The sequence below is a fragment of the Anomaloglossus baeobatrachus genome, chromosome 7 (genome assembly GCF_048569485.1).
Source record: "Anomaloglossus baeobatrachus isolate aAnoBae1 chromosome 7, aAnoBae1.hap1, whole genome shotgun sequence".
NCBI classification, from domain to species: Eukaryota; Metazoa; Chordata; class Amphibia; order Anura; family Aromobatidae; genus Anomaloglossus; species Anomaloglossus baeobatrachus.
The window spans coordinates 115,482,754-115,504,175 of record NC_134359.1 but is presented as its reverse complement, the minus strand read 5'-3'; the positions used below and the strand labels follow the sequence as shown (position 1 = coordinate 115,504,175).

At 49.5% G+C, this 21,422-nt stretch overlaps 1 protein-coding gene across 1 annotated transcript in view; it reads right to left on the bottom strand.

Annotated features, from left to right (window-relative positions):
* WDR12 (WD repeat domain 12) overlaps positions 1-21,422 on the bottom strand; it is a 49,905-nt gene that overhangs the window by 22,494 nt on the left and 5,989 nt on the right. Inside the window, exons 3-7 of the mRNA XM_075318973.1 lie at positions 20,751-20,845; positions 18,658-18,764; positions 18,457-18,572; positions 13,848-14,002; positions 7,691-7,736 (exon numbers count right to left, since the gene is read on the bottom strand). Coding sequence (XP_075175088.1) covers positions 7,691-7,736; positions 13,848-14,002; positions 18,457-18,572; positions 18,658-18,764; positions 20,751-20,845 — 519 coding nt within the window. The remainder of the gene's footprint in view (positions 1-7,690; positions 7,737-13,847; positions 14,003-18,456; positions 18,573-18,657; positions 18,765-20,750; positions 20,846-21,422) is intronic.

The window sequence follows — 21,422 nt, the reverse complement described above, 5'->3', positions numbered from 1 at the left end:
AACGAGCAGCGATCTCGCAGCAGGGGCCAGATCGCTGCTCAGTGTCACACACAGCGAGATCGCTAATGAGGTCACTGCTGCGTCACAAAAAGCGTGACTCAGCAGCGATCTCGGCAGCGAGCTCGCTGTGTGTGAAGCACCCCTTAGCCACAGAGCAATATACCCTTTAGTATGCGTAAACAATAGCACAGACACAGATAAGAGTAACACAGTTGTTTGTTTTTTTCTTTTTTAACTTTGCAGCATGCTGTCCTCAGCTTACATTGCAAAATCCTGGTGACAATGGGGAAAGAACAGTGTTTTCTCTGCGCTGCTGCAGAATTCATATGAAAGGACCAGGGCACATGGGCCAGGATTGGATGAAGTTTAATCAACGCGTTTCGAAATATTCCAAATTCATCAGGATACAACAGAGTTCCCTCAGTTTAAAATGCGTTGGTTAAAGAGCATCAAATCCTGGTCCATGTGCCCTGGTCCTTTCGGAGAAACCATGTTTCTTCCCCCTTAGTCTACATTTGACTTCACAGTCCGTGGATTCTGCAGCAGGTGTCGTCATTTTCAATCATCTCATCGTTGTGTTTGCGACAATCTCACAAGGTCAGCAGACATTCTGCATTCATCCACCCTACTGCGCTTTTAACTCCTCAGCTCCTGATTGATTCATAATTGATCACCCATCCAAAGAATAGGATCAAGAGTGGTTGGAAACACTAGGACCCCCCACAGACCTCGAGAACGGGTTTCTGAAATAACCTCATGAAATGAAGCAGTGTCCGGCCAACCCACCACCACAGGATAAAACTGTTAGCTGTGCTAAATGTGCCACTAGCTGAGAATGATATCAACTGTGAAAAATAAAGCACAATAGGGTCTTAACAATAATGTGAGTGAATTGAGGGTGAAACCACTCACCTATAGGAGACGTACAAGTTACAACACCTTTAATCGCATGTAGTCTCCTAGTGGAAAGCTACAGCCCTGTGTAGAGTATATGGATAAATAGGAGGAAGAAGTCCGGTTTCAATGCCGCGCTATTCACCACTCCAAAAAAGTATGATCAATGCCTTTTATATTCATGCACAGGTCTACGCGTTTCAGGAGAGATTTGATGTTCTTTTTGCCTGATGTCCTGATGAAGGGAGCTGAGTACTCCTGAAACACGTAGACCTGTGCATGAAAATAAAAGGCATTAATCATACTTTTGCGGAGTGGTGAATAGCGCGGCATTCAAACCGGACTTCTTCCTCCTATTTATCCACTAGCTGAGAATGAAGAGAGTAATTGCCCTGCAGTCTAAGGGGAGACTTCAGAGCCCCGATCTCAGGATAAGTAGGGGCCACAGCAGTCGGAGCGTCCCCGAGTAGCAAGTTATTATCTACACTGATATATTCTAATGGCAGGAATAACTCTTTATTTCAGGTACCCTTATTGCTTATAACCATTTGGTGTTATGGATGTTGGCCAGAAAACATGCGCGCTCCTCTGTGTTCGGTTGGGCATACCTTTTCAATGTTTTCACATAGGGAATTATTTTTTATAAATTTTGTAATAAAAAGAGAATTTTGTTTACTTACCGTAAATTCTTTTTCTTATAGTTCCGTATTGGGAGACCCAGACCATGGGTGTTTAGCTTCTGCCTCCGGAGGACACACAAAGTACTACACTAAAAAGTGTAGCTCCTCCCTCTGAGCTTATACACCCCCTGGTGAGCCAGTCCCAGCCAGTTTAGTGCAAAAGCTGAAGGAGAATAGCCACCCACAAGTAGAACAGAGCAAGAGCCGGAACAACCGGAGACTCTGTCTTGACAACAGCCGGTGATAACACACGGAACAAGAAAATTGCCAACGGGCAACAGGGAGGGAGCTGGGTCTCCCAATACGGAACTATAAGAAAAAGAATTTACGGTAAGTAAACAAAATTCTCTTTTCCTTTATCGTTCCTATGGGAGACCCAGACCATGGGACGTTCCAAAGCAGTCCCTGGGTGGGAATAAACAGAAAAACTAAGAAGTAGGCAGAACCTAACTTCACAAGTGGGCGACAGCCGCCTGAAGGATGCGTCTGCCCAAGCTCGCATCTGCCGAAGCATGAGCATGCACTTGGTAGTGCTTCGAGAAGGTATGCAGGCTAGTCCAAGTGGCAGCCTGACAGACTTGTTGAGCCGAAGCCTGGTGCCTAAAAGCCCAAGAGGCACCGACAGCTCTGGTCGAGTGTGCTTTGATCCCCGGCGGGGGAGGCACCTGAGTACTCTGGTAGGCGTCCGAAATGGTCGATCTAATCCAACGGGCCAAGGTCGGCTTAGAAGCAGGGAGACCCTTGCGCCGCCCTGTGGTTAGCACAAAAAGAGAGGTGCACCGCCTAAGCGCAGCGGTGCGAGATACATAAATCCGGAGAGCACGCACCAGATCTAGAGTATGCAGCGCTTTTTCAAAGCGATGAACAGGGGACAGACAGAAGGAAGGTAAGAAAATGTCCTGATTAAGGTGGAAGGGAGAGACCACCTTAGGAAGAAAGTCCGGAGTCGGACGGAGAACCACCTTGTCCTGGTGAAAAACTAAAAAAGGTGACTCCGAGGAGAGCGCAGCCAAATCAGAGACTCTCCTGAGAGAAGTTATGGCAACTAGAAAGGCCACTTTCTGAGAAAGACGATACAAAGAAACCTCCCTAAGAGGCTCAAAAGGGGGTTTCTGCAATACCGTGAGAACCAAGTTAAGGTCCCAGGGATCCAAGGGCCGCCGATAAGGCGGAATGATGTGAGACGCGCCCTGCATGAAGGTGCGGACCTGAGCCAGCCGGGCGAGACGCCGCTGGAACAGTACTGACAGAGCTGAGACTTGTCCCTTGAGAGAGTTGAGGGACAGTCCTAGCTGCAGACCGGACTGTAGAAAAGACAGAAGGGTCGGCAAAGAGAATGGCCAAGGAGGATGGCCGGAAGAGCGACACCAGGACAGGAAAATTTTCCAAGTCTTGTGATAGATCTTGGCGGAGGAAGACTTACGGGCCCGAGTCATAGTGGAGATGACCTCAGGAGGAATACCAGAAGTCGTCAAAATCCAGGACTCAAAGGCACGCCGTCAATTTGAGGGCCGCAGAATTCGGGCGGAAAAACGGACCTTGCGAGAGTAGGTCTGGACGGTCCGGAAGATGGCACGGCATCTCTACGGACAGTTGGAGCAGGTCCGGATACCAAGCTCGCCTGGGCCAGTCCGGTGCAATGAGGATGACTCGACGGCCCTCCATTCTGATCTTGCGCAGGACTCTGGGCAAGAGAGCTAGAGGGGGAAACACGTAGGACAGACGAAACTGGGACCAGTCTTGAACCAGAGCGTCCGCGGCGAAGGCCTGAGGATCGTGGGAGCGAGCCATGTAAACAGGAACCTTGTTGTTGTGACGGGATGCCATTAGGTCCACGTTCGGAGTGCCCCATTTGCGGCAGATTGACTGAAACACTGCCGGGTGCAGGGACCACTCGCCACCGTCCACACATTGACGGCTGAGATAATCTGCCTCCCAGTTTTCCACGCCTGGGATGTGGACTGCGGATATGGTGGACTTGGAGTCCTCCGCCCATTGAAGGATGCGTTGTACTTCCATCATTGCCAGGCGGCTGTGTGTCCCGCCTTGGTGACTGATGTAGGCAACCGCTGTTGCGTTGTCTGACTGGACTTGAATGTGCTTGCCCGCTAACAGGTGGTGAAAAGCTAGGAGAGCTAGAAACACGGCTCTGGTTTCCAGCACATTGATTGAAAGGGCTGACTCGGACGGAGTCCAAGTGCCCTGTGCTCTGTGGTGGAGATATACCGCTCCCCAGCCGGATAGACTGGCATCCGTGGTGAGAATCACCCAGGACGGGGCCAGGAAGGAGCGCCCTTGGGACAGGGAGAGGGGCCGAAGCCACCACTGAAGAGAGCTCCTGGTCCGTGGCGACAGAGCCACTAACCTCTGTAAGGAGGAAGGCCGTTTGTCCCAACAGCGGAAAATGTCCAGCTGCAGAGGGCGCAGATAGAACTGGGCAAAGGGAACAGCCTCCATGGACGCCACCATTTGACCCAGCACCTGCATCAGGCGCCTGAGGGTATAATGGCGGGGCCGCAGCAGAGAGCGCACCACTAGCTGGAGAGACTGCTGTTTTATTAAGGGCAACTTCACAAGTGCCGGCAAAGTCTCGAACTGCATCCCTAGGTACGTGAGACTCTGGGTCGGAGTCAGAGTGGATTTGGGAAGATTGACAAGCCACCCGAATTGGGCTAGAGTGGCGAGAGTGAGCGAAACACTCCGCTGACAGTCTGCGCTGGATGGAGCCTTGACTAGAAGGTCGTCCAGGTAAGGAAGCACTGCCAACCCCTGGAGGTGCAGGACCGCAATCACTGCCACCATGACCTTGGTGAATACCTGAGGGGCCGTGGCTAACCCGAAGGGGAGAGCCACGAATTGGAAATGATCCTCTCCTATGGCAAAACGTAACCAACGCTGGTGTGAAACTGCGATTGGCACATGTAGATAGGCATCTCTGATGTCAATGGACGCCAGGAAATCCCCTTGGGTCATTGAGGCAATGACTGATCGCAGAGACTCCATGCGAAAATGCCGCACCCGAACATGCTTGTTGAGAAGCTTGAGATCCAGGATGGGCCGGAAGGTACCGTCCTTTTTGGGAACTAGGAAGAGGTTTGAGTAAAAACCTCTGAACCGTTCCCGAGTGGGAACTGGTACAATCACTCCGTTTGCCTGCAAGGATGCCACGGCCTGTGAAAAGGCGGCGGCCTTGGAGCAGAGGGGAGTTGAGAAAAAAAATCTGTTTGGCGGGCTGGAAGAGAATTCTATCCTGTAGCCGTGAGATATGATATCTCTCACCCACTGATCGGAGACTTGTTTTAACCAAGTGTCGCCAAAGTGGGAGAGCCTGCCACCGACTAAGGACGTGGCTGGAGCGGGCAGAGAGTCATGAGGAGGCTGCCTTAGTGGCAGAACCTCCTGCGGTCTTCTGCGGACGCGCTTTTGGGCGCCAGTTGGATTTCTGGTCCTTAGCTGAGTTAGCGGACGAGGCGGAGGGCTTAGAGGACGACCAGTTGGAGGAACGAAAGGAACGAAACCTCGATTGATTCCTACCCTGGGCGGGTTTCCTGGTCTTGGTTTTTGGCATGGAAGTACTCTTCCCGCCAGTAGCTTCCTTAATATCCTTAATAATTTCATCCAGCTGTTCACCGAACAGCCGGGAACCAGCAAAAGGGAGCCCAGCAAGGTACTTCTTAGAAGAAGCATCTGCCTTCCACTCTCGAAGCCACAAGATCTTGCGGATAACAAGGGAATTAGCTGAAGCCACCGCAGTGCGGTGAGAAGCCTCTAGCAAGGCAGACATGGCATAAGATGAAAAAGCTGAAGCCTGAGAAGTTAAGGTACCCATCTCAGGCATAGATTCCTTGGTGAGGGAATGCATCTCCTCTAGGGAAGCAGAGATGGCTTTGAGAGCCCACACTGCTGCAAAAGTCGGGGAAAAAGCGGCCCCAGCAGCTTCATACACAGATTTGGCCAGAAGGTCAATCTGACGGTCAGTGGAATCCTTAAGTGAGGTGCCGTCAGCCACCGACACAACGGTCCGGGCTGAGAGCCTAGACACCGGGGGGTCTACCTTTGGGGAGTGCGACCACTCCTTGACCACCTCAGGTGGAAAGGGAAAACTGTCATCAGAACCACGCTTTGGAAAGCGTTTGTCAGGACAGGCCCTGGGTTTGGTCACAACGGTCTGAAAACTGGAGTGGTTAAAGAACACACTCTTTACTCTCTTAGGCGAGGTAAACTGATGCTTTTCTGCCAGAGAGGGTTGCTCCTCTGAGACTGGCGGATTGAGATCCAGTACAGAATTAATAGAAGCAGTCAAGTCACTAAAATCTGAGTCACCCTCGGAGAGATCGATGGGGTACATAGCCTCCGAGCCCCCTGTGAGGGCATCCTCCTCATCTTGAGAGTCAGCTCTTGAGTCAGAGCCGCGGGATGAGGAGGGGGAGGAAACCCTGCGCCTTCTCTTAGAAGGACGGGGTCTGGGACCTGATGAATCCTCTGTGAGCTCTGCTGGACGGAGGTCAGAGGATAGGGATCCTCTGGCAAGAGTATTAGAGGCACCCTGTGAGGAGGGCTGATGTATATTCATCAAAGTCCTGGACAAAAGTCCCATGGGCTCAGCAAATGACTGGGATATGGACCTAGAAAAGGACTCTACCCAGGCCGGGGGTTCAGCCACAGGTGTAGAAGCAGCCTGAGAGACCACTGGGGGTGAGACTCCAGGCTGTGGCACCGCAAAGTTAGAGCAAATATCACAATGTGGACAGGTGCTCGGCTCAGGCAGCAGGAGCTTACATGCAGTGCATACAGAATAAAGCTTTGGAGCCTTGCTCCTTGTGTGAGACATGCTGCTGGAGTGGGGGCTTTGCAAGAGAATGAACCCCAGGGAGAATATACAGAGGTGCACAACCGGAGACCGGCTGTGGCTTACCAGACCGCTGGAAGCGGTGTTGTGTGCCCTCCAGATCCCGAAGCCCGGACCCCCAATGCACAGCACCTCAGCAGGGATGCAGAGTGCAGACAGGCCCAGCGCAGAGTGAACTCTGCCTGAGAAATGGCCGCCGGAGCGAAGAGAGTGGGCGGGACTAGGGGGCGTTCCTGTAGGGGAGCGGGAACTGGAGGGCCATAGACATGCAGGAGAGGAGACATGCCCCAGCAGTGGGGATTGTCCCTCCCCTGTGCAGAATGGCCGCCGGGAGGAGCCGTGCCTGTCCCTCTTGCATGAGTGACATGCGAGGGAAGTTAACAGCAACTAGGCCTCTGGCAAAGCCGGGGCCTAAATTTAAGCGGCGAGGCCGACGCGCAGGCACCATCGGCGCGGTTCTCGGGCGAAAGCTAGAGAACCCGCCGGAAATGTCAAAATAAACACATACAGCATACTCTCCCCATACAATAAAGAACAGGGACCCCCCACATAAACGTCTCAGGTACTTAGCTGCTGAGACGCAGGGCCAGGTCCCTGGGGATGAGTGCTCCGGTCCAACAGAATCCTCAAGGGGCTGTGGATGGAGACCGGTGTCCTGCCAGGCATGGAGACCGTGCTGGCTCCCACTTCAAGCCAGAGCCCAGGAGGGATGGTGAAGGAGCGCGGCATGTAAGGCTCCAGCCTTGGAAATCAACCTTAACAACACCGCCGACACAGTGGGGTGAGAAAAGACATGCCGGGAGTCCAGACGTGGACCCGCATTTCTTTTAATCTCTTTCCAAAAAACAAAAAATCATATGAGAATGCATGTGTGGATGTATGCCTCCTGAACACAAAGCGATAAACTGGCTGGGACTGGCTCACCAGGGGGTGTATAGGCTCAGAGGGAGGAGCTACACTTTTAAGTGTAGTACTTTGTGTGTCCTCCGGAGGCAGAAGCTAAACACCCATGGTCTGGGTCTCCCAAAGGAACGATAAAGAAATTTTTTTTTAATACTTTTAACCTTTTAAACTATACATGTATTAAGGTGGAACGGACACTTTAGTAAAATGAAGACAGAAGTGTTTTACTTTAACCATATAGATTTTCAGGACTGTGCAATATCGCTCCTAATACCGGCAATCCATACGCCTCTGATTATATGCAGGGTGTATTATAAATGTGTTCTCCTAATAAAAAGGCAGATCTCCAGCAACTCTTACTCACCTGCAGACCAGATCTTCAGCATCTTGTCCCACGATCCACTGCAAAACTAACAACAAGCCACGCAGGTTATGATGGGAAAATCAGAGCACAGCGAAAATGAGATATAAGCAATTAGATTGCTAAAACTATGTCCAATACATCAAAGAAGGGAATTTTGTTTACTTACCGTAAATTCCTTTTCTTCTAGCTCCAATTGGGAGACCCAGACAATTGGGGTGTATAGCTATGCCTCCGGAGGCCACACAAAGTATTACACTAAAAGTGTAACGCCCCTCCCCTTCTGCCTATACACCCCCCGTGCTCACGGGCTCCTCAGTTTTGGTGCAAAAGCAAGAAGGAGGAAAAAATTATAAATTGGTTTAAAGGAAATTCAATCCGAAGGAATATCGGAGAACTGAAACCACTCAACATGAACAACATGTGCACACAAAAAACAGGGGCGGGTGCTGGGTCTCCCAATTGGAGCTAGAAGAAAAAGAATTTACGGTAAGTAAACAAAATTCCCTTCTTCTTTGTCGCTCCATTGGGAGACCCAGACAATTGGGACGTCCAAAAGCAGTCCCTGGGTGGGTAAATAATACCTCATAATAGAGCCGTAAACGGCTCCGTCCTACAGGTGGGCAACCGCCGCCTGAAGGACTCGCCTACCTAGGCTGGCATCTGCCGAAGCATAAGTATGCACCTGATAGTGTTTCGTGAAAGTGTGCAGGCTCGACCAGGTAGCTGCCTGACACACCTGCTGAGCCGTAGCCTGGTGCCGCAAGGCCCAGGACGCTCCCACGGCCCTGGTAGAATGGGCCTTCAGCCCTGAGGGAACCGGAAGCCCCGAGGAACGATAAGCTTCGAGAATTGGTTCCTTGATCCACCGAGCCAGGGTTGATTTGGAAGCTTGTGTCCCTTTACGCTGGCCAGCGACAAGGACAAAGAGTGCATCCGAGCGGCGCAGGGGCGCCGTACGAGAAATGTAGAATCTGAGTGCTCTCACCAGATCTAACAAGTGCAAATCCTTTTCACATTGGTGAACTGGATGAGGACAAAAAGAGGGTAAGGAGATATCCTGATTGAGCTGAAAGGGGGATACCACCTTAGGGAGAAATTCCGGAACCGGACGCAGAACCACCTTGTCCTGGTGAAACACCAGGAAAGGGGCTTTGCACGACAACGCTGCTAGCTCAGACACTCTCCGAAGTGAAGTGACTGCTACTAGGAAGACCACTTTCTGCGAAAGGCGTGAGAGAAATATCCCTCATTGGCTCGAATGGTGGTTTCTGAAGAACCATCAGCACCCTGTTCAGATCCAAGGGTTCTAACGGACGCTTGTAAGGAGGGACGATGTGACAAACCCCCTGCAGGAACGTGCGAACCTGTGGAAGTCTGGCTAGGCGCTTCTGAAAAAACACAGAGAGCGCAGAGACTTGTCCCTTAAGGGAGCCGAGCGACAAACCCTTTTCCAATCCGGATTGAAGGAAGGACAGAAAAGTGGGCAAGGTAAATGGCCAGGGAGAAAAACCCTGAGCAGAGCACCATGACAGGAATATTTTCCACGTCCTGTGGTAGATCTTGGCGGACGTTGGTTTCCTAGCCTGTCTCATAGTGGCAATGACCTCTTGAGATAAACCTGAAGACGCTAGGATCCAGGACTCAATGGCCACACAGTCAGGTTGAGGGCCGCAGAATTCAGATGGAAAAACGGCCCTTGAGACAGCAAGTCTGGACGGTCTGGTAGTGCCCACGGTTGGCCGACCGTGAGATGCCACAGATCCGGGTACCACGACCTCCTCGGCCAGTCTGGAGCGACGAGGATGGCGCGGCGGCAGTCGGCCCTGATCTTGCGTAACACTCTGGGCAACAGTGCCAGAGGAGGAAACACATAAGGGAGTTGAAACTGCGACCAATCCTGAACTAAGGCGTCTGCCGCCAGAGCTCTGTGATCTTGGGACCGTGCCATGAATGTCGGGACCTTGTTGTTGTGCCGGGACGCCATTAGGTCGACGTCCGGCCTGCCCCAGCGGCAACAGATCTCCTGAAACACGTCCGGGTGAAGGGACCATTCCCCTGCATCCATGCCCTGGCGACTGAGAAAGTCTGCTTCCCAGTTTTCTACGCCCGGGATGTGGACTGCGGATATGGTGGAGGCTGTGGCTTCCACCCACAGCAGAATCCGCCGGACTTCCTGGGAGGCTTGCCGACTGCGTGTCCCGCCTTGGTGGTTGATGTATGCCACCGCTGTGGAGTTGTCCGACTGAATTCGGATCTGTTTGCCTTCCAGCCACGGCTGGAACGCCTTTAGGGCAAGATACACTGCCCTTATCTCCAGAACATTGATCTGAAGGGAGGACTCTGTCTGAGTCCAAGTACCCTGAGCCCTGTGGTGGAGAAAGACCGCTCCCCACCCTGACAGGCTCGCGTCCGTCGTGACCACCGCCCAGGATGGGGGCAGGAAGGATTTCCCCTTTGACAGAGAAGTGGGGAGAAGCCACCACTGAAGGGAAGCTTTGGCTGCCCGAGAAAGGGAGACGTTCCTGTCGAGGGACGTCGACTTCCTGTCCCATTTGCGAAGAATGTGCCATTGAAGTGGGCGCAGATGAAACTGCGCAAAAGGAACTGCCTCCATTGCTGCCACCATCTTCCCTAGGAAGTGCATGAGGCGCCTCAGGGGGTGTGACTGACCTTGAAGGAGAGATTGCACCCCTGTCTGTAGTGAACGCTGTTTGTTCAGCGGAAGCTTCACTATCGCTGAGAGAGTATGAAACTCCATGCCAAGATATGTCAGTGATTGGGCAGGTGTCAGATTTGACTTTGGGAAATTGATGATCCACCCGAAACTCTGGAGAGTTTCCAGAGCAATGTTCAGGCTGTGTTGGCATGCCCCTTGAGAGGGCGCCTTGACAAGCAGATCGTCTAAGTAAGGGATCACCGAGTGTCCCTGAGAGTGTAGGATTGCCACCACTGTTGCCATGACCTTGGTGAAGACCCGTGGGGCTGTCGCCAGGCCAAAAGGCAGTGCCACGAACTGAAGGTGTTCGTCCCCTATGGCGAAACGCAGGAAGCGCTGATGCTCTGGTGCAATCGGTACGTGGAGATAAGCATCTTTGATGTCTATTGATGCCAGGAAATCTCCTTGGGACATTGAGGCGATGACGGAGCGGAGCGATTCCATCCGGAACCGCCTGGTTCTCACATGCTTGTTGAGCAGTTTTAGGTCCAGAACGGGACGGAAGGATCCGTCCTTTTTTGGCACCACGAACAAGTTGGAGTAAAAACCGTGACCCCGTTGCTGAAGAGGAACAGGGATCACCACTCCTTCCGCCTTCAGAGTGCCCACCGATTGCAGAAGAGCCTCGGCTCTGTCGGGGGGCGGAGATGTTCTGAAGAATCGGGACGGAGGACGAGAGCTGAACTCTATCCTGTAACCTTGAGATAGAATGTCTCTCACCCATCGGTCTTTTACTTGTGGCAGCCAGGCGTCGCAAAAGCGGGAGAGCCTGCCACCGACCGAGGATGCGGTTTGAGGAGGCCGAAAGTCATGAGGAGGCCGCTTTGGGAGCGGTTCCTCCGGCGGTCTTTTTAGGACGTGACTTAGACCGCCATGCATCGGAGTTCCTCTGATCTTTCTGAGGCCTTTTGGACGAGGAGAATTGAGACCTGCCCGCGGGCCGAAAGGACCGAAACCTCGATTGTACCTTTCGTGGTTGAGGTCTGTTTGGTTTGGACTGGGGTAAGGATGAATCCTTTCCCTTGGATTGTTTAATGATTTCATCCAATCGCTCACCAAACAAGCGGTCGCCAGACAATGGCAAACCGGTTAAAAACTTCTTGGAAGCAGAGTCTGCCTTCCATTCACGTAGCCACATGGCCCTGCGGAGTACCACCGAATTGGCGGATGCCGCCGCCGTACGGCTCACCGAGTCCAGGATAGCATTAATGGCGTAGGACGCAAACGCCGACGCCTGAGTGGTTAAGGACACCACTTGCGGGGCAGATGTACGTGTTAGTGCATGGATCTGCGCCTGACAAGCTGAAATAGCTTGGAGTGCCCATACGGCTGCGAATGCTGGAGCAAAAGACGCGCCGATAGCTTCATAGATGGATTTCAACCATAGTTCCATCTGTCTGTCAGTGGCATCTTTGAGTGAAGCCCCATCTTCCACTGCAACTATGGATCTAGCCGCCAGTCTGGAGATTGGAGGATCCACCTTAGGACACTGAGTCCAGCCCTTGACAACCTCGGGGGGGAAGGGATAACGTGTGTCCTTAAGGCGCTTGGAAAAACGCTTGTCTGGACAGTCTCGATTTTTCTGAATTGCCTCTCTGAAGTCAGAGTGATCCAGAAACATATTTAATGTACGCTTGGGAAACCTGAAACGGAATTTCTCCTGAGAAGCAGACTCCTCAATTGGAGGAGCTGGGGGAGAAATATCCAACACCTGATTGATGGTCGCTATAAGATCATTCACTACTGCGTCACCTTCAGGTGTATCTAGGTTGAGAGCGGCTTCAGGATCAGAATCCTGATCTGATACCTCCGCTTCATCCTCCAGAGAGTCCCCTTGCTGGGACCCTGAACAGTGTGATGAAGTGGAGGGAATTTCCCAGCGACCCCGCTTGGGCGGCCTGGGACTGCGGTCCGTGTCAGAGACCTCACCCTGGGACCTATGGGTTACCCCAGGGGCACATTGCTGTTCCAATTGAGGGGGACCAGGGGTCAAGGATTGGACAGTGCCCGGGGCCTGGATCACCGGTCTGAACTGCAATGCTTCCAGTATTTTAGCAGACCATTTGTCCATATTCTCAGACAGTTTGTCAGCAAAGGCTGCAAACTCCGTCCCTGTCACCTGGACAGTGGTAGGAGGTGGTTCCACCTGGGCCACCAGCTCCGGCTGAGTAAGTGCCACAGGGGCCGAGCATTGCACACAATGAGGGTCAGTGGAACCTGCCGGTAGTACAGCTTTACATGAGGTACAGGTTGCAAAATACTCCTGTGCTTTGGCACCCTTGCCTTTTGATGACATGTTGTCTCCTCTGAGAACAACAGGAGGGTATATAGCCAAAAAAACAATAGGAGCGACCGCACAGTGCAAATGTATACCTATATATATATATATACACTTCGGTACTCAGTGGGGCCAGCACCACAGGTGCTGCTTACCGACCGCTCAGAGCGGTTGTGTGATCACCGGATTCCCTGCCTGGGTCTTCCTGTGTTGTCTCTCCTCTCCAGCGTCTGAATCGCTGACAGGAATGGCTGCCGGCGTTCTGTGGGGAGGAGGGAACCGTGGGCGTGCCCAAGAAAAGTGCGGGAATCCAGTGCCCCAGTGTACTGAGTGAGGAGGGAGGAGGATACTAATGTATGCTCCAGCCCTCAGCGCTGACGATCTGTGCAGCGTCCCGCCCTTCCCCTGACTGGCAAGCCTGTGGGCGGGAATATACGACACTAGGCCGCAGAAGCCGGGGACTAAAGTTATAAGCGCGGCCGGCAATGAGCGCGGTCGCGCGGTAGTCCCCGGCGCACTAACACACCCAGCAGTGCTGCAATGTGTATAGCACAAGCGCTCCATGCGCGGCAGTCCCCGGCGCACTAACGCACCCAGCAGTGCTGTAATGTGTATGGCACCAGCGCTCCATGCGCGGTCCCCACGGGGACACAGAGTACCTCATAGTAGCAGGGCCTTGTCCCTGACGATACCCAGCTCCTATCCTGCAGATTCCCAGAGGCTGCGGAGGGAGCACGGTCCCAGTGCATGGAGACCGATCCGGATCCCACTTCACCCAGAGCCCATTAAGGGATGGGGAAGGAAAACAGCATGTGGCTCCTGCCTGTGTACCCGCAATGGGTACCTCAACCTTAATAGCACCGCCGACAAAGTGGGGTGAGAAGGGAGCATGCTGGGGGCCCTGTTATGGGCCCTCTTTTCTTCCATCCGACCTAGTCAGCAGCTGCTGCTGACTAAGTTGTGGAGCTTATGCGTGGATGTCTGCCTCCTTCGCACAAAGCATAAAAACTGAGGAGCCCGTGAGCACGGGGGGTGTATAGGCAGAAGGGGAGGGGCGTTACACTTTTAGTGTAATACTTTGTGTGGCCTCCGGAGGCATAGCTATACACCCCAATTGTCTGGGTCTCCCAATGGAGCGACAAAGAAATGATAAATATACTTACTTTATTGCCTGATCCATCCACAGCTATGGAGTCCACGCTGCCGGCATGTCCTCTACAACAATGGAGAGCCTTCACTTTATTCCTCTCAGCGTTCCACTCCCAGAGAAGAACGGTCTGGTCCATGGACGCGCTCAGCAACAAGCACGACAGGCTGTCTACGGAGAGGACGTCATTACTTTACACCTATGTTTAAAAGGGCTTTTCCCAATTCCAGAGGTTCAAAAGAATAAACTGAAGCTTGTTCTTGTTGGGTGACCTGTGACCTCAACCCAATATCCTGATTTAAGGGGGGGTGGAAGAGGATTGGGGCAAAAGATCAGAAATATCCAAACTCCTTTAGATTCAAGTGAGAATTTCTGAGATGCTGCCTAAATGTGTTAGAGAGTCTAAGGGGGAACGTTTGTCCTGACTGAGAGTGCCATGCGGCATTAGGAGGCTTATAGGCCATGCAATGCTTCTCTAGGAATTTAAATATGCAAATCTTCAGAAAAAGAAGAGAACTAAAACTCTAGTATTAGCTATTGGTTGTAGAAAATTTAAAAGTCAATATTGCCTCTTTAAAGCGTACCAACCACCGGGATTTTCATACATAAACTAAAGCCAGTGCTATAATGGCGCTATCATGATGATTCTATACATACCTTTAGGCTATGTGCGCACTTACCGGATTTTGCCGTGGATTTTCCGCGGATTTGCTGCATGTTTCGCTGCAGAAAATGTTCATAACATCTCTGCAGTGAATCACCAGCAAATCCTATGGAGAAAAAAAATCCTGTGCGCACTGGGCGGAATTTGACAGCTGCATGTTTTGCTGCGGGAATCCCACACCAAAAACAAGTGCATGTCACTTCTTTTCCGCACATCGCTGCGGGATTTCACTCCATTGACTCCAATGTTAATCATGAAATCCCGCAGGGAATAACGCAGGCAGCAAATTCTGTGCGGTTCACTGCGTTTTCCTGCGTTATTCCCTGCGGTATTTCGCGGTTTACCTCCGGTAATGTGCATCGCTTGTCTGCGGTTTTGCAGGGAAGTGATGTCATTACAGGAAGAGGAAGCCGTGCAGAGTAAACACACACACACACACACATCACAGACATCACAGACACAGAACACACATAGAAAGAAAACGGAAATATAGGAAACAAAGAACGTGGGCTCCGCTGCATATTTACCTTCCAGCCGAGGTAACCACACAGCGGCGGCCCGGTATTCTCAGGCTGGGGAGGGAGAGGGGCAGGGTTAATGTCCCCCGCCTCACTCCCCCTCCGGCAGCCGAGAATATCAGCCGCAGCTGCCCCGGGACTGTCGCATGCATTATGCGGCAGTACCGGAGTGTCCTCGGCTCTTCTTGCCACCGTGTAGCAGTGGCAGCAAGGTAATACAAGGGGTTAATGATGGTGGGGGACCACCGCCATTAACTCCAGGCTTGATCATGGCAGCGTCTATGTGACAGCTGACATGATCAACCCGTAAGTAAAGTGAATAAAACACAGACACCGAAAAATCCTTTATTTTAAATAAAACAAACAAGCCTCGTTCACCATTTTATTAACCCCCCCGAAACAAAGCTCCGGCATAATCCACCGCTCCGGCGTAATCCACAGGTCCTGCGCTGCTTCCATCCAGCCGCGACTGTCACAGACACAGCGCTGAATGAAAGCAGCAGACAGCAGAGGTAATTACCGGTCATTTCCCACGGCCGGTAATGTGAACTCACTGCCGACCGTGGGAAATGCAGCGATCTGTCATCTATCTATCTATCCCTCTGTCTGTCTATCTATCTATTCTTCTGTCTACTATCTCAGAATTAAATGACTTTTTTTTTTTTTTCTCAATGTGCTTTATTGCATTGAATGCAATAAAGCACATCCCAACCCGCACGCGGCAAAACCGCGAATAATACCGCGGTAAAACCGCAGCAAACCGCGGCAAACCGCATGCGGTTTTCGGGTGCGGTTTCCCGCGTTTTTTTACCGCGGGTGCGGTAATCTTTGAGAGCATGCGGAATTTTCTCAAGGAAATTTCATTTCCCAGTGCGCACAAGGCCTTAGTTGTGAGATCGGATGTATACTTTCTGAAATATAGGCAAGTAAAGTTTGTGAAATACACTGTTATTTGATGAGAGGTGCAACAGAATATATAATAGATGGGTCGGGTTTTGTTAGTTATTCCCGCCCCTGTCTGTCCTTCCTCCCCCTGACTCTTATTACAGGGGGAGGAAGGACAGGCAGTCAGACAGGGGTGGGAATAACTAGCAAAACCTGACCCACTTATTAGATATCCCATTGCACCTCTCATCAAATAACAGTGCATTTCACAAAGTTTACTTGCCTATATTTTAAAAAGTATACATCTGATCTCACAACTAAAGGCATGTATAGAATCAGCATGATAGCGCCAGTATAGCACTGGGTTTAGTTTAGATAGGAAAATCCTGGTGGTTGGTCCTCTTTAATGAGCCTAGCCTCCTCAGAGAGTTATTAACTTTAATATTTGCTGGATTCAATAGATGAGAGTTCCGGTCATCTTCCTCCATAAAGAAAAACACTATAACTTACATATCTCCTGTCAGTAGCCTCTCACTCAGCCAAATGAGACCTTCTGCTTTGCACTGATGAGGAGCAAACACCCTAAACATGTTTCTGCAAATGGAGTATGTGGTTCGGCTACTTATCCTAAATAAAAGTCTGAATATTGACTTTTTCAGATTAATACATCTAATAGGTAACTGTCAACACGTATCTCACAAGGAGAGCCATAAATATAAGCACTAAGCCTACCAAGATGAGGTAGGGAGAGTGCCAGCACTACTCATATTAAGAATAAAATGCAGGAGAACGAGAGTAAAGTGCAAATATAATTACTTTTTATTGAATACACAACAAGGAATAGGACTTAAAAAGTATACACTACAAGGGTATTTTACTCAGGGATAGGTTGTATACTCTACCCAGAAAGTTCATAATAGCCGTCCAATTAACCATAAGTTAGACATATAAACATCTATATAAAGTATGGGCTACGAATTTAGAGGGTAAGAGGATTAGATGTTCCAAAGCAGGAGGGGCTGCCTTAAATTGAAGGTACAAGTTTACATCAAACCGTGGTTCCCCACCATATAATGGTAGGAAGTCATGGTGATCAAGCATGGAGCACCGCAAAGGGTTAAATAATGTTGAAAGCCCACTACAAAAGCACTAATAAAACAAACAACTGCAATGTGCAGGGCAAGGAAGTTCTCTTACCTAAAGTGCTGAGTGCAATGTAGTGCAACAAGAGGTTGCGGTGCGACCGGCATGAAAGGAGGCAGTCCCAGTGGTGGTAAAGACGTATCCCTAAGAGTAGCCAAAGGTCTCCATCCGACGCGCGTTTCGCGGCAATTTGGTAGCTTTATCAAGGTGGAAAACCAGAGTCTCTGGTTTTCCACCTTGATAAAGCTACCAAATTGCCGCGAAACCTTTGGCTACTCTTAGGGATACTTCTTTACCACCACTGGGACTGCCTCCTTTCATGCCGGTCGCACCGCAACCTCTTGTTGCACTACATTGCACTCAGCACTTTAGGTAAGAGAACTTCCTTGCCCTGCACATTGCGGTTGTTTGTTTTATTAGTGCTTTTGTAGTGGGCTTTCAACATTATTTAACCCTTTGCGGTGCTCCATGCTTGATCACCATGACTTCCTACCATTATATGGTGGGGAACCACGGTTTGATGTAAACTTGTACCTTCAATTTAAGGCAGCCCCTCCTGCTTTGGAACATCTAATCCTCTTACCCTCTAAATTCGTAGCCCATACTTTATATAGATGTTTATATGTCTAACTTATGGTTAATTGGACGGCTATTATGAACTTTCTGGGTAGAGTATACAACCTATCCCTGAGTAAAATACCCTTGTAGTGTATACTTTTTAAGTCCTATTCCTTGTTGTGTATTCAATAAAAAGTAATTATATTTGCACTTTACTCTCGTTCTCCTGCATTTTATTCTTAATAGGTAACTGTATAGTTCCCGTCCTCTTTGGGCAACTTGCATGTCACATATTAGTCTCACACATATCAGTCTCTTGACGATTCATCATGGTAAGATTTCAATAGACCGATAACAGGATAAGAGCTAGCAATATGAACAGCACTCAGAGCCCTGACTTGTGAAGCACTAAATATAGTGGACACCTCATGGTGGGTAATCCCAGACCACCATAAGAGCACAAATAATGCAAAAAGCAGGCAAGGCTCCAAATATGTGCAAAAAGCGTGCATTAGTCCAACAGGTCACGTTTCAGCAAAAACATTCTTGAGAAAGGCTAAAGTTGTACCTGAAACGTCACCTGTTGGACCAATACACCTTTTTGCAACAATTTGGAGCACTGCCTCCTTCTTCCATTACTTCCTGAGATACGGGACTGATGGAAGGATCGGAAAGTGTCTCCACAGCCAATTTACCGCATATACACAGATGACTGATAAGCTGGAGTGTTTCGGGGAGGTCAGCAGAAACACCCAACCTGAAATTTAGGCCTATAACATGACAGTGGAAGAGGCGAGTCTCAAAGCAAAAGTTGGAAAATAAAATGGAAATGACATTTTCCATATATAAATAAGTACCTTTCTTTATCCAGGCAACATCTTTGACAACTTCAGTATGGCCAGCAATGGTCATTAGTGGCTTCCCTTCCACGGACCAAATTCTACACGTTTTGTCATAAGAACCAGTTAAAATCCTAAGCACAAAGTAAGGCGAGAGGTGTTCAGTTATGGTCACACCACAGGGGGCACAGCCATCAGCCAAAATGACGCCCAACGTACCACTCTTCACTTCCGGCTATGGAGCTGACCCAGTCGTCGTGCAGCATGCACTCTTCAGGCTGCGGAGCGGTGATCTTTTCGACATATTCAACTTCAACCACTTCTTCCTGGAAAGAACACGTGGGAAGATGAGCCGAGAGGCCGGAGATGTAACCGTCCATCCATAGCATTGCCTTACTGAGATAATATCAGTAGATTAGGAAGCAATACCTAATCCAATATCTACAGAACAGCCAAGGTCTCCATGGACTATGTCTACAAGATGTCCCCTGTAGTGTACGGATCAGCTCTAGAGGCCAGAGTCAGAATGCGCCATTTTTTTAAGTTGCTTTTCTAATTTTGTCATCTTATTCCGACTTTTTTTGTGCCAAATATATCAAAATGGCAGGAGTGGTTCATGATTTTTGTACATAATAAAAAAAAAGTTCTTTATTTGTCTTTAAATCTATTTAGTGCTATTTTAAATCGCAAAAAAAGTAACACAGTTCTATAAAATAATGCAAAATTTGCACAAAAATATTTGGTGGACATAAAAATCACTCCAAGGGGAGACTGGAGTACATTATACATAAGTGTAAAAAATGTTGCAACGTTTTAAAAGGTTGCAATTGATGAATCAGCAGAACATCCCAAACCTCATATGAGAATATGAGAACATTGCTCCAAAATGTTGCCATTATTCAGCTTGCAAGCCGAAAATCATCATAAAGACTCCAATACACATCAGATGGCTGTCGGATGAATGAGGCTTCGGCTGATCGTTCGTCCGCAGCGCCTCATACACAGGAGCGCTGGTTCGGCTGTCTGCTCCTGTGTGGTCCATGAGAAAGCTGCCTCCAGATATCTCTGCTGTTGGCTGATCTCCACCAGAACAAAAAGGATCAGAATCCGAAATCAGACATGCCCAATCGATATGCTGCATTCAATTGTCCGGCTCCCCCATTCACATTAGAGTGTCGGCCATACTTGTGGATATCGGCAGGTTCGGCCAACATTACTGTAATGTCTGTGGGGCCTTAAAAGGAATCTGTCAGCAGGTTTTTCTGATTTAAGCTGAAGCCAGTATGCTGCAAAGGTTAACACAGAAAATTCAGGGATGCCTGTCTTCTCACAGGCCCTTCTGTTTACTTGGTAAGTTTGTTTAAGCAGCAGGATCCTTATCATTGCTCTAACTACAAGGTCATGCGCACAGCAAGCCGGCACACCCCCTCCTGTGATTGACACATGTCCATGTACAATGTCTAAAGAGAGCCTGGTGTGGGCAGGGAAACTCACTCCGCTCTGCTACATGACCAAATCTAAAAATTCTGATATTGTCAGAATGACTGCAGCAGTAATCTAAGTGATACATAATTGGATTCAGGATCTCTTTGCCTACATCCTGTTGTTCTCAGATAAAAGTAGCAAAAACCTGCTGACAGATTCCAGTCAAGAAAAAGACTGCTCCATCACAGACTTCCAAACTTCCTAGCCTTATTTATTAGTTACACCAATTTCGTTTACTGGTCAGCCATAACAGTGATGGACGAAGTTTACATTCTCCGAGGTCTTCACCAGCTACACTTGGTCGTATGCCACCTTCCTATGTGCTAGGCATGGAGAGGTCCTGCCCCCCTTCCCCCATCTCTCATGTTGGATCAGCCATTTGTGATGAGGTGTCTGGTACAGGTCATGCAGATCCTGCATCCGGCACCTCCAGACGTTTCCTTCTCTCCCAAACCTTGTAATCTTATGAAGAGCGCGGTAATGGTCTGTGAGTGAAGAGACTTATTCTGAGCTAAACTACAGCTTGTACAGGTTTCCCCAAGAGGTAAAAACAGCAGTGGCCCCTGGTGAAGAAAGAATCAGCAGCATCTAACACTTTCCTCAATGTTTGAAGAATTTTTGCTCTAATGCGTAATACCAAATGTGTCCCCATCTGAAGTGGTGAAGAAGACTCTGCACTAACCAGCGGCCCCTTCATTCCAAGCATCGGACCGAGACCCGGAGCTCAGACCGTGACCGAACACAAAGTGATGGCGTATCCTGGTAATATAAAGGTGGGAGAATCCCTTTATTTAGCGGTCCGGGCAGAACAGAATAGAATCACTTACTGTCGATATTCCTTCTGCTTCCATATGCTTAATAAGTGGCAACCGCAGGAACTGGCTCTTGACGAGGAAGTCAAACTCAACGTGAGTGTGGTTATCTGCAATTTGAGAACACATTAATTAGCTGATGATAGAAATGGAAGTAACAAAGGATGTCCAGGGACTGGCTGCAGCGGTCACATGTCCTGGTGTCAAGACATTACTTTGCAACAGAAAGTAGAGACCAAAGAGTCACAGAATCCTCGAGCTGGTGAGGTTTGCATCTTTTATTATATTATGCCAACTGACATTTTAATAAAAGAAAAAAACGAAATACCAGATTCCCACTATTATTGCCCTCTTCCCGATTTCTTATTCTTTTGCATGTTTGTCACACCCATATGTTTCAGTTCACTAAGGAAATGTATATATTAGACTAAGCAGGCTCCAGGTTTTTGTGGGCCCTGGGCGAAAGAGTCTCAGTGGGCCCCATCCACACATAAACATGCACCGATACATACACATACAGGCACACGTACACATACTTATTTAAAGAGAAATTCACAAAAACACATAAATAGACATAAATCTAGACACAGTCATATACACTGCCATACATAGATACATATCATACATGCACACACACACACACTTTTATATATTTATCCTGTATATATATTTCTAATATTGGGAAGC